A 17,190-nucleotide genomic window follows, 5' to 3' on the forward strand; every position below is an offset into this window, starting at 1 on the left:
TCACTGCCAGCAGGATTGTGTTTAAATAAGTGTGTGGTTAGACTTATAAAAAGGTCGTGTTTATTTGGGGTTGTTGAAGAGTTTCCTGTACTTTTCGTCTAGTGATGTATCAAATTTGTATGTATCAACACTTTAAAAGGTTTTATTGTCATCATCTTAGGGAGGGATTAATGTTGAAGCATGAGTTACAAGCTTTTAGTTTGACTGTATCACAAAATTGAGTGGGGTATCTAGTGCGTACAAACTAACTATGTAAAAAAAATTAGGTTTCATGCAGAGGGTACGACATGCAATTTCAATATAGTATGTACTGTATAGTTGGCACATTCATAGCGTTCTACAAATTCGGACGGTTTCAGTGTGAAGAACGCATCATGCTATATTTTGTAATGGTTAATGCTTCGGATTATAGAATTCAGTCTTGAGTTCCTTCTCATGTGTGTCCATTTAATTTATGTGCAGTCTGCAAAGGGCCTCTCTAGCTTGGCTTTTCCCCGAGGTTCGAATTCATACATACCGAGTCTTGTCGAACTGAATTCAAACCACTTGTCCTTACCCTGGTTGAACCCAGGGGGTGGTGGTGGTAACTTCTTCCTTGGGAGCAAGCACATATAGCAATTCTTTGCCCCTTTGAGCTACTCCACACACCAGGGCGCTATTCCTGCCCAAGCAGCTACCACTGTGATCTCACCCGAACGAGCTGCCGCCTTCACTCCGACGCAGTTTAATATTCCGATTTTCGATGCCTTCCAACAGTGGGTACTTGAGGTATGCATCTTCCATCATTCATACATTGCAGAGTTATGGTGACTTGTATCCTAATTAATATTGCTACAAATCAGGCTATAACATTATAATTGACAATGTAAATTACCAATGTTAAAACTCATTTCAGAATGCTATGGCCAAGACTTGGTCCGCCAACAGGTCAGGACAATGCTTTTGATAAGCGGTGCACCACTTTCCTATGAGACAAAGAAAAATCAGGTGATGAGCAAGGACGCAGGTTGTGACAATGGTCTGGTTTCCCACCTTGTTCCCATTTATTTATCATGTTGGGGATTACAAGTTGCCGGTCGAAGAGTTACTGTGAGAGTGGTGTAGGTTCGGAAGGAGGCTTTAATGTATTTGGTTTATTTTATGCATCGAATCACATGTTGTAGTTATATGTTTTCCATCTATAACATGACTCTTGCGTTGAGAATTCTACAAAAATTGTTGTATATGCTTAGGTAGTGTTAATTTAAGTTTATAAATATTTTCAATCACGGTCTTAATTAACAAATGTAATAATTCATGTGGTCTTTTGACAAGCCTTTGGGCTATAAATATTGGCAACTTGTGCTCCAAATTACACAAAGGGTTACCAGGTAGCTTACTTGGAAGGTTTTATTTCTAAACACACCTAATTCAATGAATATAATGCAATTATTATAATCGAACTGAAGGAAATAAGCCGTTTGGGCTACAATTTCTGGGAACTACCGGTCCATGTTTTAAGAGAGTTAATGTAAGTGAGGAGCCCAACGTTGTGCCAGAAATCGAAACATGCCACAATCTCCAAATGTTGCCATCTGTGAAAATTAGGGGCACAATATCTAGTAATGATAGGGTGGCTCGCCGATGTTTGTTAATGCCAATGATGAATGTGGTAGTGATTTTCTAATAAGTTCATGGTTACATTCAATTTGTTTACACTGTTTGAAAATTTCTCTGGAGTGAAGCGACATAAATTTTACCCAACTAAAATGAAACAAACTGAAGTAAGCTGAAGAAACTATATCTTATGCTGCCGTAATGTCTAGAGAGATGACGCTGATGTTTTATGATTAGAGGCGAGTTGACGGTATTAAAAGTGCTTTGATTAGGTGTACCAATTATGACTATACTTACCCTGCATACGACACATGTATCAATTGCATATAAAAAATTTTAATTTTATCCAAGTAGCGGGATATAACCACATGCAACTATATAAAATATTATCATAACAATTTCTGAAAGGCATTGTCACATTGCTATTTGTTTAATTAGACGTATAGTTTCCAACCCGGATATGGGTTTCAAAAGGGAAACATGTTAACTGCATTCGGGTGGGAAACTCCTCTCCTTGTAAAAGGGTTTTTCGTACGAGTTGTCCCATGCGATTTAGTGAGACACTTGCCGGCTGGTAAAAAAAAAATACAAAATAAGTTGCGCATGTCAATGTCTTCTTTGGTTATGATGATCACCAAGTCTGAATGCCCATATCCGGAGTAGTTACCCAAAAAAGTTGGACGGAAGTCGCCACAAAACCACACCAAAAAAAGGTTATCACTTGTTGACTCTATCGTTCACGTCTGTGTCGTGATGACGCAGCCTTCTTTGTCCAGTAACGCATTGCCTTTTCCACGATATCGATGGCATTCACATTGTGTGACCTCAATACAAGATCGAGGGCTAGTCGCATCCAATTTTGATCATTCGCTGCCTGCAAGTCATTGGAAATAGATTAATAAGTTACGTATACACATATTGTCGTGCTATTAAAGCTTCATGATTAACAAACCATAACTTCATAGTACCATTTGTTTTTATTAAATACCCATTGTAATACTGTGGATAGCCCATAGAGCTCCCCTAATCATCCATTGCAAGACCCATATCCCGCAATCCATCTTATTCCATGTCACACACAAATTCAGTTTTTTTAAATAAGTGAATAGCTTGTATAAGTGCTCTCGACGAAAAAAACTAGCCAACAAGTAAGAAAAACATGACGACAACAGATCACGGTGTATGAGGAAGAGTAACAACTCATGAAAGTCGATGTTGCTGAGGCACAAAAGGCTCTTCGTACTTGAACAAAGAGAATCGTGGTCGTTCCATAGTGCTCTTGGATAGCCACTTGGGTCCAATGGTTAGCGACTCAAGGTGAAGTGCCTGATGAGGAAACAAGTTGGAGAGAAATTAAGGCGAAAATTAGTCAGAACGACATAAAATCTAAATGATAAAATACAGAATAACTACTTAAGTCATACAACAGGAGGCCAAAAACAAAACTTTTTGGCAGCCTAGATACGGTTAACTCAGATGATGCCAGGTTATTTATTAAATCTAAAGATGTTTTCTTGTAACCAAACGTCACACTTTCGCCTACCAAGTCCATTAAATTAAATTTGAAACCACATAAACATATTATTTGATATGACAAATATAAAAATACAACAATAATTTTATCGATAAAAGATTATAAATATAACTAGCCCAAATGAAAACATGCAACACATAAGCAGCAGTGTATGTATGTGAACTGTGCACCGGATAAAACTTTCGTCATGACGTAAAAGTGAAGAACATTTACTGGATGTATCGAATGACTAAACTTACCACATGCGTCATAGAAAGTTTTTTGGACTCCGTCTCCCTTGTACACTTCAATGAGTCAAAGTATACTAGCTTTTGTCGTCGTAGGTCCACCACCATCAAGTACCAATGTCCATCTGTCCATATAGGTTGAAAAATCTACAAGGCACAAGTAAGACACAAAGGTAGATTAGTGGTCAGAACTTCAAACGAATTAATCATTCACATTTTCCAGCACAAAATGCCAACGTTTATAAACCTCGATAACCTTGTCAACCTTGTACTTCATATGGTTGGACACAACTGCGTCCAAGTTAGTGATGAGCAGATAATTTATACCCTTTTTAACATTGTTTTTACTTAGTTTTTAGTATGTTTTAGTTACTTTTTATTATATTTTTATTAGTTTTTATGCAAAAATCACATTTTTGGACTTTATCATGAGTTTGTGTATTTTTCTGTAAGTTTAGGTATTTTCTGGCTGAAATTGAAGGACCTGAGGAAAAAATCTGATTCAGAGACTGAAAAAGGACTGCAGATGCTATTGGATTCTGACCCTCCTGCACTCGAAGTGGATTTTTTGGAGCTACAGAAGCCCAATTGGCATGCTCTTAATTGCGTTGGAAAGTAGACATCCTGGGCGTTCCAGCAATATATAATAGTCCATACTTTATCCGAGATTTAATGGCCCAAACTGGCGTTCAAAGATAGCTTAAAACATCTTGACGTAAAATGCCCAAACTGGCACCAGAATTGGAGTTAAACGACCAAACTGGCACCAAAGCTGGCATTTAACTCCAGGAACATCCTATACACGTGTAAAGCTCAATGCTCAGCCCAAGCACACACCAAGTGGGCCCCGGAAGTGGATTTATGTACTATCTGCAATTAGTTACTCATTTTCTGTAAATCTAAGTTACTAGTTTAGTATAAATAGCACTTTTTACTATTGTATTCACATCTTTGGACGTTTAGTCCTTAGACCTTTGGCATGGACGCTGGCCTCACGGCCATGCCTAGACCTTTTTCACTTATGTATTTTCTACGGTGGAGTTTCTACACCCCATAAAGGTGTAGAGCTCTGCTGTTCTTCATGAATTAATGCAATTACTATTGTTTTTCCTTCAATTCACGCCTACTTCTTCTCCAAGATATACTCTTGTTCTCAATTCAGTTAAGTCAGAATGAAGGGGTGACTCATGATAATCACCCAATCTTCGTTACTCGCTTAGCCAAGGTCGCGTGCCTAACAACCACAAAGCGATCTACATGATGTTCAACATAGTCTTTGGACGACAACTGGAGTATAATCTCTTGGATATCTAATACACGGACAGAGTCCGTGAGATTAGTATCTTCGTGGTATAAGCTAGAACCATTGGCAGCATTCCTGAGATCCGGAAAGTCTAAACCTTGTCAGTGGTATTCCGAGTAGGATCTGGAAAGGGATGACTGTGACGAGCTTCAAACTTGCGAATGTTGGGCGCAGTAACAGTGTGCAAAAGGACAATGGTCCTATTCCGACGCTAGCGGGAACTGACAGATGATTAGCCGTGTGGTGACAGCACATATGGATTTGTTTTCATCCGAGAGGATCATACGGCTTGCCATGGAAGGAGGTAACGCATGGTTGGAAGAAGGTAGTAGGAAAGCGGAAATTCAGAAGCAACAAAGCATCTCCAGATGCTTATCTGAAATTTCCATCACTGAATTACATAAGTATCTCTATTTTATTTTCTATTTTATTTATATTTTAATTATCAAAACCTCATAACCAATTGAATCCGCCTAACTGAGATTTACAAGGATGACCATAGCTTGCTTCAAGCCGACAATCGCCGTGGGATCGACCCTTACTCACGTAAGGTATTACTTGGACGACCCAGTGCACTTATTGGTCAGTTACGCAGAGTTGTAAAGAAGTGTTGAGATCACGATTCCGTGCACCAAGTGAATGAGGACAAAGGAGAGGAAGTCCTTCAAGTGAATGAGGACTACCTTGTGTTTAAGGCTCAAGGATCTTCTTATGTAACCATGGAGAGGAAGCATGAAAAGCTTCTCTCAATACAGAGTCAAACAGAGCCCCCACACTCAACTTCTAAGTTTGGTGTTGGGAGGCCAACATCAAGATCTGAGTCTCTGTGAAGCTCTCTAAGAGCTCACTGTCAAGCTATTGACATTAAAGAAGCGCTTGTTGGGAGGCGACCCAATGTTATTTAATTATATTATTTGTTTTCCATTGTTATTTTATGTTTTCTTTAGGTTGATGATCATGAGAAGTCACAAAAACAACTGAAAAATAAAAAATAATGAAAAACAACATAAAAAACAACACACCCTGGAGGACAAGCTTATTGGCGTTTAAACGCCAGTAAGGATAGCAGAATGGGTGTTTAACGCCCAGCCTGGCAGCATTCTGGGCGTTAAATGCCAGAATGGGCAGCACTCTGGGCGTTTAACGCCAGAAAGGGCTGTCTGGCATCTGGTTGGCGTTAAACGCCAGAAATGGGCATCTGGCTGGCGTTTAACGCCAGAAATGGGCAGTAGACTGGCATTTAACGCCAGGAAAGGTAGCATAGCTGGCGTTAAACGCCAGATTTGGCACACAATGGGCGTTTAAATGCCATAATGGTGCAGGGACTCGAATTTCTTGACACCTCAGGATCTGTGGACCTCACAGGATCCCCACCTACCCCACCTCTTCTTCTCTCCTCTTCACACATTTCTATAACACTCTTCCCCAAACACCCCTCACCTATCACATCCTACCCTTTCCCCTAAACACCCCTCACCTATCAAATCCTACCCTCTTCCCTACAACCTCTTCACCACTTACATCCATCCATCATTAAATCCCACCTACCTCACCATTCAAATTCAAACTATTTTCCTCCTAAACCCAACCCTTCATGACCGAATCCCCTCTCTCTCTTACCCTATATATACCCTTCCTCATTACCTTCATTTTCACACATCACAAACACTTTTTTCCCCTTGGCCGAACCTACTTCTCACCTCTATCTCCTCCATTTCTTCTTCTTCTACTCATTTCTTTCTTCTTTTGCTCGAGGACGAGTAACCATTCTAAGTTTGGTGTGGGAAAAGCTAAGCTTTTTTTTTGTTTTTCCATAACCATCAATGGCACCTAAGGCCAGAGAAACCTCTAGAAAGAAGAAAGGGAAGGCAATTGCTTCCACCTTCGAGTCATGGGAGATGGAGAGATTCATCTCAAAGGTCCATCAAGACCACTTCTATGAAGTTGTGGCCAAGAAAAAGGTGATCCCCGAGGTCCCCTTCAAGCTCAAAAAGAGTGAATACCCGGAGATCCGACATGAAGTTCAAAGGAGAGGTTGGGAAATCCTCACCAACCCCATTCAACAAGTCGGGATCTTAATGGTTCAAGAGTTCTATGCCAATGCATGGATTACTAAGAATCATGACCAAAGTGTGAACCCAAACCCAAAGAATTGGCTCACAATGGTTCGGGGGAAATACTTGGATTTTAGCCTGGAAAATGTGAGGTTAGCATTCAACTTGCCAATGATGTAAGGAGATACTCACCCTTTCACTAGAAGGGTCAACTTTGATCAAAGGTTGGACCAAGTCCTTAGGGACATTTGTGTGGAAGGAGCTCAATGGAAGAGAGACTCAAGAGGCAAGCCGGTTCAACTAAGAAGGCTTGACCTTAAACACGTGGCTAGGGGATGGTTGAAGTTCATCCAACGCTCTATCATTCCCACTAGCAACCGGTCTGAAGTTACAATAGACCGGGCTATCATGATCCATAGTATCATGAATAGAAAGGAAGTAGAAGTTCATGAGATCATATTCCTAGAACTCTACAAGGTGGCAGAAGTGTTCCACTTTGGCAAGGTTAGCCTTCCCTCATCTCATTTGTCACCTATGCAATTCAGCCAAAATTTTCATAGAGGGAGATATCCTCATTGAAGAGGACAAGCCCATCACTAAGAAAAGGATGGAGCAAACAAGAGAGCCCACTCATAGACCTCAACAAGAGCATGAGGAAATTCCTCATCATGAAATCCCTGAGATGCCTCAAGGGATGCACTTTCCTCCACAAAACTTTTGGGAGCAAATCAACACCTCCTTAGGAGAATTGAGTTCCAACATGGGACAACTAAGGATGGAGCACCAAGAGCATTCCCTCCTCCTCCATGAAATTAGAGAAGACCAAAGAGTCATGAGGGAGGAGCAACAAAGGCAAGGAAGAGACATAGAGGAGCTCAAGCACTCCATAAGATCTTCAAGAGGAAGAACTAGCCGTCATCACTAAGGTGGACCCGTTCTTTAATTTCCTTGTTCTTATTTTTCTGTTTTTTTTTTCGAAAATTATGCTTTATGTCTTGTCTATGTTTGTGTCTTTATTACATGATCATTAGTGTCTAGTGTCTATGTCTTAAAGCTATGAATGTCATATGAATCCTTCACCTTTCTTAAATGAAAAAATGTTTTCTGAAAAAGAAAAAGAAGTACATGAATTTCGAATTACATCTTGAAAATAATCTAATTATTTTGATGTGGTGGCAATACTTTTTGTTTTCTGAATGAATGCTTGAACAGTGCATATTTTTTATATTGTTGTTTATGAATGTTAAAATTGTTGGCTCTTGAAAGAATAAATAAAAAGGAGAAATGTTATTAATAATCTGAAAAATTATAAAATTGATTCTTGAAGCAAGAAAAAACAGTGAAAAGCTTGCGGAAAAAAGAGAGAAAAAAAAAAGAAAAAGCAAGCAGAAAAAGCCAATAGCCCTTTAAACCAAAAGGCAATGGTAAAATAAAAAGGATCCAAGGCTTTGAGCATTAATGGATAGGAGGGCCCACAGGAATAAAATCATGGCCTAAGCGGCTAAATCAAGCTGTCCCTAACCATGTGCTTGTGGCGTGAAGGTGTCAAGTGAAAAGCTCAAGACTGAGCGGTTAAAGTCGTGGTCCAAAGCAAAAAGAGTGTGCTTAAGAGCTCTAGGCACCTCTAACTAGGGACTCTAGCAAAGCTAAGTCACAATCTGAAAAGGTTCACCCAGTTATGTGTATGTGACATTTATGTATCCGGTGGTAATACTGGAAAACAAAATGTTTAGGGTCACGGCCAAGACTCATAAAGTAGTTGTGTTCAAGAATCAACATACTGAACTAGGAGAATTAATAAAACTATCTGAATTCTGAGTTCTTATAGATACCAATCGTTCTGAACTACAAAGGATAAAGTGAGATGCCAAAATTGTTCAGAAGCAGAAAGCCACTAGCCCCGCTCATCTAATTAGAAATGAGCTTCATTGATATTTGGAATTCATTGTATATTCTTTTCTTTTTATCCTATTTTGTTTTTAGTCGTTTGGGGACAAGCAACAATTTAAGTTTGATGTTGTGATGAGTAGATAATTTATACCCTTTTTGGCATTGTTTTTACTTAGTTTTTAGTATGTTTTAGTTATTTTTTATTAGTTTTTATGCAAAAATCACATTTTTGGACTTTACTATGAGTTTGTGTGTTTTTCTGTGATTTCAGGTATTTTCTAGCTGAAATTGAGGGACCTGAGCAAAAAATCTGATTCAGAGGCTGAAAAGGGACCGCAGATGCTGTTGGATTCTGACTCTCCTGCACTCAAAGTGAATTTTCTGGAGCTACAGAACCCCAATTGGCGCGCTCTCACAGCCATGTCTAGACCTTTTTCACTTATGTATTTTCTACGGTGGAGTTTTTACACCCCATAGATTAAGGTGTAGAGCTCTGCTGTTCTTCATGAATTAATGCAATTACTACTGTTTTTCCTTCAATTCACGCCTACTTCTTCTCCAAGATATACTCTTGTTCTCAATTCAGTTAAGTTAGAATGAAGGGGTGACCCGTGACAATCACCCAATCTTCGTTACTTGCTTAGCCAAGGTCGCGTGCCTGACAACCACAAAGCGATCTACATGATGTTCAACGTAGTCATTGGACGACAGCTGGAGTATACTCTCTTGGATATCTAATACACAGACCGAGTTCGTGAGATTAGTATCTTCGTGGTATAGGCTAGAACCATTGGCAGCATTTCTGAGATCCAGAAAGTCTAAACCTTGTCTGTGGTATTCCGAGCCGGATCTGGAAAGGGATGACTGTGACGAGCTTCAAACTTGCGAATGTTGGGCATAGTGACAGTGTGCAAAAGGACAATGGTCCTATTCCGACGCTAGCGGGAACCGACAGATGATTAGCCGTGCGGTGACAACACATATGGATTTGTTTTCATCCGAGAGGATCATACAGCTTGCCATGGAAGGAGGTAACGCATGGTTGGAAGAAGGTAGTAGGAAAGCAGAAGTTCAAAAGCAACAAAGCATCTCCAGACACTTATCTGAAATTCCCATCACTAAATTACATAAGTATCTCTATTTTATTTTTTGTTTTATTTATATTTTAATTATCAAAACCTCATAACCAATTGAATCCGCCTGAATGAGATTTACAAGGATGACCATAGCTTGCTTCAAGCCGACAATCTCCGTGGGATTGACCCTTACTCACGTAAGGTATTACTTGGACGACCCAGTACACTTGCTGGTCAGTTACACGGAGTTATGAAGAAGTGTTGAGATCACAATTCCGTGCACCAGTTATCCTATGTCATACGTGTTCCTTGGAGGGCATCTTGCTGCAGTCCAATAATTTCGCAGCCATATAAGTTAACAAACATATCCGACACATGTGAACTCAGGACACTTGTTAGGACAACTTAACTCGAATTTGTATACACTCGCAATTGTTTTATCGTGACTCACCATGATCATTGTCGGCATAAACCAGTGGTGACTACTAGAGGTCTTCGACAACATCGTGATCACGACGGTAATTACCTGGAAAATTTAAACCTACATTATCAACTGTGATCGGGAAACTATGGCTGAATGAGAAGGGTTACATATCAAATAATGGAAACAACAAAATACAACACTCACATTATCCATAACCCTTTCATTCGGGACAAGCGTCAGTAACGTTCTGTCCGTAACACAGTGACCGACGTCAGCCAGAATTTCACTGGTAATAAGAGGCATACACAGGTCACAACAGTGATATGATCCGTGTATGTATACTCAGAACAAAAATATGTAACATAGCAGGCATGGATTTTTAATTTTTGCTTTATAAATTTGGGTTATCATATACTTTTTGCAACACTTACCATGATATACCAATTAATTAGTCTCTACAAAGATAGTGTGTTCTTTAATGGGTATTCAACCAGCAACCTATTTAAATGGAAAACAGGCATATACGCATACTTATGAGCCAGCTATAGTACATGTAACATTATTGCAGTACAGCTCCAGTTAAATTCGAAATTTTAGTTATTACTTTAGAGATATTTTCTAGAAGATCATCACTTTAAAAAAACTATAATTATGCATCGCGTAATCAGCGAATACTAATGTTTCAGTCTATGCACACGGAGGAAATGGACATCAATCTACGAAATGTATTTTTCTCCCTCGCCAACAACCTATTTTAATATAAAATTGTATGGCAACTAGGAATGGAATAACTCATGTCATCTTAGTTAAAGCCGATGTACACTAACTATTTCCTATACGAATACTTATCCCTAAAATCATATTTATTACGCAAAGTACGCAATCCGGGCTATGACCGAAACAAATCATATGCAGTCGAACTGGATCAAACATAAAACATACCTCTTGGTAGATCCTTGCTGAAGATGTATGTTGCAACAGCGAGTCCAACCCCTGCGAGGTCCATGCACCGTGTTGGATCGAACGCTAGATTGAAAGTCTACAACAAGACAACAAAATAACACCACCAGTATCATGTTATTGTGCATAAGGACGTTTAAATTCTAAATAGTCGGAAAAAAGGACCTCACCTTGGGAATCTTCTCTGCATTCATGCATAACAGTTCTGACTCGTGGACAACGCCGTCACTACCAATCAGGGCAAGATAATTATAGTGTTTCTAAAGAGAGGTAGAGCGTCACAGCGACTTGCTCCGGCCACGACTAGGCCGTCGAGTCTCCCGATCGCGTTCGCCGGTAAGATCAACCTGTTAGAAAATCACATGGATAAACTTCAAAATTGGCTCCACAAAGGCAAACATTGTAACAGATATAATGGGATTAATGCAAAAATTAATGCTTCGATATTAAGCATTACCAAGTTAGCGGGCTTCGTTAGTTGGGTTTTGTCACGGGCAGACCGTCGATTGCGAGTGGCTCTCTTCGACCTCTTAGATCTGAAAGGCATATGGTTCATGCTGAAGTTTGCATCCAACGTGGGCGCATAGGTCGGATCATCACCGTCCACCGGGGTCGTCTCTGGAAGGTGATCATCATCGTTTGCAACACCCTCTATTCGTAGCCGCCACTTTGATGGCATGCTATTCTGGCACGAGCACCTAACTGCAATACTCGGATGATGCTGATGCTCCTTATTATGAATCTTCGCCAGCATTATCAACGCATTCCGAAAATCTACCACCACTTCATTATGTTGGCATATGCATTCGGTGAGCCTTTATATTTCTTATTCAACCCGAATACGCTAGTAACCACACTCAGTGATACGGGCCTGCACTCCTGTTATGACAAGTTCAGTACATGAAATATGAACAGGAGAAATGCATCTGTTGGATGAGTTCAGAAACTAATTACAACAATTGAAATATGTAAACACTTACATTTGCAACGCCGGCGCATGAGGATTCGGTACGGGCAGCGGACTGGCATGGATGGGCATCGGTTCGCCTAGGTAAGCTGCAAAGACAAACCTTTATCAGTCTCAATAGTTGAAAGAAAACTACTATAAGTAATGGGAAGCTCAATTGGGCTGCAGGTACTGTTGTTAACCTATTTGAGGGGTGGGGGTTTGGTCGCCTGGCACAGGAAGGCGTTGAGTCAGAAGGAGTCGGTGACCTAACTTGGACGGTGACCGGAGGTTTCGAGAATTCAAATCTGGATGTGGACCTTTTTCGGGTGTTGCTTGCCGGAGGCCTGCATACAGCACATCGGTAATCTATTAGGGAACCCCAAATAATTTGGTTTTTTCATTTAGACCCTTTCATGTAATGTGTTTTATGATTCACCAACATTTGATATATGCAATACTTTCCTATTTTTAGCCTATCATGTTAATATTCGGCCCAAAAATCATTACACATTCAATTCAAGGTAAACGTGAAAAAGTAACCTTTTTTTAACAAGCCCAACTGCGTGAGTCTCTTTTGACCCAGTAATACATTATAAAAAAAAACATTTAGTAGAGACAACGAGAAATATGTAGATGAGAACCGGGTCGAAATAATGTTATCTCCAATGGGCCTACAATAAGTTACTCCAAAATGGATTGGACCTAGAACTACAAGCAGGCCCAGACAACGAATGGGCTATTTTCTCAAAACTAACCCATTGCATTTTTTTATCCCTCATGGCCTACAGTGGAGGGACCGCACACAACCAGTATGCGGTGCATGCATTGGTGGTGAACAGTGACGATGATTTTCTCGATTGATGTCAAATGTGACAACATGATCACGTATAGGGGAGTCTAACAGGCATATACAGAAATGACTAATTTGATCTGTACAAAACGACAGAATTTCATAGACTAACCTCTGTGAAGAATAATTTGAGCATTGACCACCTTTTGATGGTGTGGGGGTGTGTATAGAATCACCATCGGTCGGATTCAACGACATGTGGCCCCAACGTCTGGCTTGGGAAAATAGTTGCAACACACACCTGTTAGCCGTCAAGGAGTAGCTAAACATATAACACAATGTGACCTTCCAATGTAGGACCGGTGGATGTACCGTAATGCCGATGCCGATGTCGTATTCTTCATCGATTAGAATCCCATGTCTTTCCAAAACAGTGAGAAAAATAGCCAAATGTAGGGTTTCACGAGCACGCAACGCGCTATGTTAGCAGTTCAGTTGCTCAGTGAGTTGTGTGAGTGGTTGTTGCCTCTAGAGGAATCTGACTCTGTAGTCGAACATCACATGCATTGATGTAGGTGTGCCCGGACAGAGGACCCTTATCTCCTATGCATACCCAGGACCTCACTTCTCTGATCCCCTCAGCCAACCCTTTTTTTTATGAAAACCACAAGTGAAAAGTCATAAAACCAGGTGCAGCGTATATGGGTAGATCCAGGAGAAAGAGGAAAGATTCATGGGTCCATTGTAAGGGCATTGTCGTTTTTTACGGTTGACTAAGACTACAGAGCATGTCCTTGCATGTGGCTTTCCGCCGAGATCTGTCAATCACATCGCATCCTACCTAACCATAGCCAAGAGGACGCCACCCGGGGGTATTGCTTTCGCTCCCAATGTTGCACGTTTTTTCACGCCCATAGGCATGTGAATCTGCCCAACGGATTGCAAGGACCATGTAACGAACCATGGTACACTAATTCATTTGTCTTCCGTTAGATTCAGCAATTTCGATTTTCAAATGAGGATGATGGTTAATGGAATCCACGAGCTAGTTTGAGTGGAAGCCTTGTCTTGTTATTCCATCTTTTACACGGTGACCTCTTGTAGCATTTATCTTCACCGGTTAAAATTCCTAATCATCCATTTACTTTTTTAGAGATTAGTCGATTTAACTATTTTTGAAACAAGATTATTATTGTTAGTAAATAGTTTCCTGGTAGCCAATCATAGTAAAATATCCACCGTTTTAGTCGGTCAAATGGAGGTTAATAATAATAATAATAATAATAATAATAATAATAATAATAATAATAATAATAATAATCACCATAATAATATTATTAATAAGAATAATAATAAAAATTGTAATTATAATAGTAAAAGTAATATTAATAATAATAAGTATCAATAATTATAATAATAATTTGCAAGGGCTCCGATTAATTTGAGTATGCACTAATGTTTTTTGAAAGTGATAACATCACGGGAATATAACTTTTTCGAGACTATATCAGTTTTACTTTGACATTATAGATTGTAACAAAAAATAAAAAATTTATTTATTCAACCTAATTTTACAAAGAAAGTACATGATAAAAATTCCTATCACCTAAATTATATGTAGTAAATATTTAAATAAGAAAGAAGAAAAATTATGGATTAAAAAGATAAGCGGTGAGAACTTGAAACTAAATGAAAAAACAAAAAAAAAATATGCAAATAGCAATTAATAATAATAATAATAATAATAATAACAGATTAATATGCGCATAATGTTAGGGAATTATTTGTTAATTATATTTAATCATAAATATGATGCAATTATTATATTTTTACGACATTATTTGAATTATGTTATTTCGTCCATTTTATTTTTTGTGTAACAGAAATATAAAATGAGACAGACTGAGAGAAAAGAGTGAAAACAATAAAGGAAAAGGAAAGCGGGAGTTCAATAATTTTGGAGAAAATATTTTATTATAACTGTGATCACAGAATACTTTGTGGGACATTTCAGTTTAGGAAATTAGTAACATAAAATATATACTATAAGTTATATATAGAATGGGAATGGTAGAGAGAAATAAAGAATAGAAGAGACGTTGATAAGAGGATGGAGGAAGGAAATTTATTAATTTTGAAAAAAAAACCTTCATCTTAATTTTTATGAGCGCTCTGTGACATTTTAGATATTGAATTAGTAATATAATACAACTATTTTTTATTTTATTTTTAGTTCCAATATAATATTAGTTGCAAATAAAACATCATGTTACACACTTTCGTTGTCAAATTTGTAGTTAGTCATTCATAACAATGTATAAAAGAGATACATCGGGGATAAGAATAACGGAGATAGAATGAGTGTAGGAATTATAGAGATAGAGAACGAGAGAGAGCGAGTCATGGAGAGAACTCTTATATTTTGGAGGGAAATATTTGATTTCAATTGCGATTAAAGAGTGACATTTGGTATACTTTGGTTGTAAACTTAGTAATATATAATATAGTTGTATTTCAATTTTTTATAAATAATTAACTTTTGTTTTAACCGTACTTGTTACTGTTCAATGTTATGTTGCATATTTTTATTGTCAAACTTGTAATGTGATCATTCATAATGACATATAGAAGATATATCCCATCTATAAGAGTCAGATAGATACAATGGGCAAAGGAACGAGAGATAAAGAGAAGGAGAGAGAGGGGACAGGAGAACTTTTTAGTCTTTGCAACGAAAGATTTGATTTCATTGGCAATGAGAAACTAAGTATTACAAAGTAGTTCACTCCATAACTTCATGATACGGAACAAGTACAAAACACGATAACACCGGGTGGGATGGTCTTTTTCAGGTAGTAACAGAGGTAAGAAACCTGTTAGACACAACATGTACATAAACGATCAGATTTTACACCGGTTTGGAAGTTAAATAACATTCACCGAAAAGAACCGAGTCAAATCTATTTTTTCAAATAAAGTTTTAGGGACAAATCAAATTTTTAGTGGAGTTATGCGTAGGACAGTATTAAACGCGTTACTGAAGCAGGTAAACAAATAGATCTTAGGGTAACTTAGCTTTCAGGTCCTCACTGATGAAAGTTGGAAGTTTATTGCAACGGAGCTTACTCGTTATTTGAAATCATTGAGGATTGGGCCAATGAAATGAACGATCCTGACAAGGATAACTAGTTACACTGTGACACTTACGTCAAAGAATAAATGACCATTTGTACCCATAAAAGATGAAAACGCTGACATATATATCCACACTAAATCAAAACTAAACTTGTACCCACGTAAGATGACTTCCGTGTGACAAAAGTACCCTACGTGGCACTCCAACCCTCTAAAGACAGGGTACTTTTGTCACACGGAGGGCATATTGTGTGGATACAAGTTTAGTTTCAATTTAGTGTGGATACATATGTCAGTATTTTCATCTTTTATGGGTACAAATGGTCATTTATTCTACGTCAAAAAACAAAATCGTTAGGCAAAAACCTAACAAAAAAATTTCTTACACAAGTGCTGCGGAGGAGGGACCTGTAAACCCCACGGTCAGGGTAAAGCAGACTACCATGTCTAACCCTAAACCCTAAAAGTCAACCCTAAACTGAAGAAATTTTATCGTGGGGTTTACGGTTAAGGATTTCGGGTTTAGAGCTTATGGTTTATGGATTAGGGGTTACCGTGTAGGGTTTAGGAAATAGGATTTAGGTTTTACATGTTAGGGATTAGGATTGTTGTATTTTATTTTGTGGTAAACTAGGAATAATTTATAAAATTCTAAACTAATCTCATGGTTTCATTTCTAAAATTTGGGAAGAAAAATATAATCATAAAAATTATAATTGTGAAAAACTAACAAGAATGATAAAAGAAAAAATGAAAAATAAATTGTCTCTTGTTAGTGTCCATATGTCCTCTTGTTAGGATGGACACAGAATACACTAATTCAATATAGTTGGACACAATGTCTCTACTCATATCTCATATGCCAAAAACGATCTTATGTCTTCGTGTCCATATGTCAATGTCATGTAGCTATAGATAAACGCAACACTAAAACATGCTAAACAAAAGGTTACACTGTGGTACATAACCAATTTTATAGAGAGCAAATATGGATTTTTTTGGTGATTGTAATCCTGACACGTCCATAGCTCTCTCTCTCTCTCTCTCTCTCTCTCTCTCTCTCTCTCTCTCTCTCTCTCTCTCTCTCTCTCTCTCTCTCTCTCTCTCTCTCTCTCTCTCTCTCTCTCTCTCTCTCTCTCTCTCTCTCTCTCTCTCTCTCTCTCTCTCTCTCTCTCTCTCTCTCTCTCTGTTTTGAATCCTAACCCCGTTAATGTCGTTTGTAAAAAATAAGGCAAATATCAATTTTTTTAAT

At 38.5% G+C, this 17,190-nt stretch overlaps 1 protein-coding gene across 2 annotated transcripts; it reads right to left on the bottom strand.

The window, feature by feature from the left end:
* Positions 1-1,916: 1,916 nt before the first annotated feature.
* On the bottom strand, positions 1,917-12,435 carry LOC112733314 (uncharacterized). Of its 2 annotated transcripts, XM_025782235.3 has the most exons (10): positions 12,214-12,435; positions 12,045-12,120; positions 11,522-11,943; positions 11,235-11,411; positions 11,047-11,143; positions 10,309-10,390; positions 10,132-10,206; positions 3,370-3,504; positions 2,797-2,922; positions 1,917-2,470 (listed from the first exon to the last, which is right to left on the bottom strand). In XM_025782235.3, the coding sequence occupies exons 4-9, from the start codon at positions 11,260-11,262 to the stop codon at positions 2,797-2,799; spliced, it is 543 nt and encodes a 180-aa protein (XP_025638020.1). In that variant the 5' UTR covers positions 11,263-11,411; positions 11,522-11,943; positions 12,045-12,120; positions 12,214-12,435; the 3' UTR covers positions 1,917-2,470. The 2 variants fall into 2 exon arrangements, with proteins under 2 accessions (XP_025638020.1, XP_072068583.1); XM_072212482.1 differs by lacking the exons at positions 1,917-2,470; positions 2,797-2,922; positions 3,370-3,504 and adding an exon at positions 9,675-10,004.
* Between the last annotated feature and the right edge of the window lie 4,755 nt (positions 12,436-17,190).

The sequence above is a fragment of the Arachis hypogaea genome, chromosome 13 (assembly GCF_003086295.3).
Source record: "Arachis hypogaea cultivar Tifrunner chromosome 13, arahy.Tifrunner.gnm2.J5K5, whole genome shotgun sequence".
NCBI classification, from domain to species: domain Eukaryota; kingdom Viridiplantae; phylum Streptophyta; class Magnoliopsida; order Fabales; family Fabaceae; genus Arachis; species Arachis hypogaea.

Coding starts and splice junctions, on each gene's coding strand:
- LOC112733314 (XM_025782235.3), bottom strand. CDS start 11,262: ATGCATGAATGCAGAGAAGATTCCCAAG. Junction 10,391..11,046: donor CAGCAAGGATCTACCAAGAG/GTATGTTTTATG, acceptor TCTTATTACCAG/TGAAATTCTGGCTGACGTCG. Junction 10,207..10,308: donor ATGAAAGGGTTATGGATAAT/GTGAGTGTTGTA, acceptor TAAATTTTCCAG/GTAATTACCGTCGTGATCAC.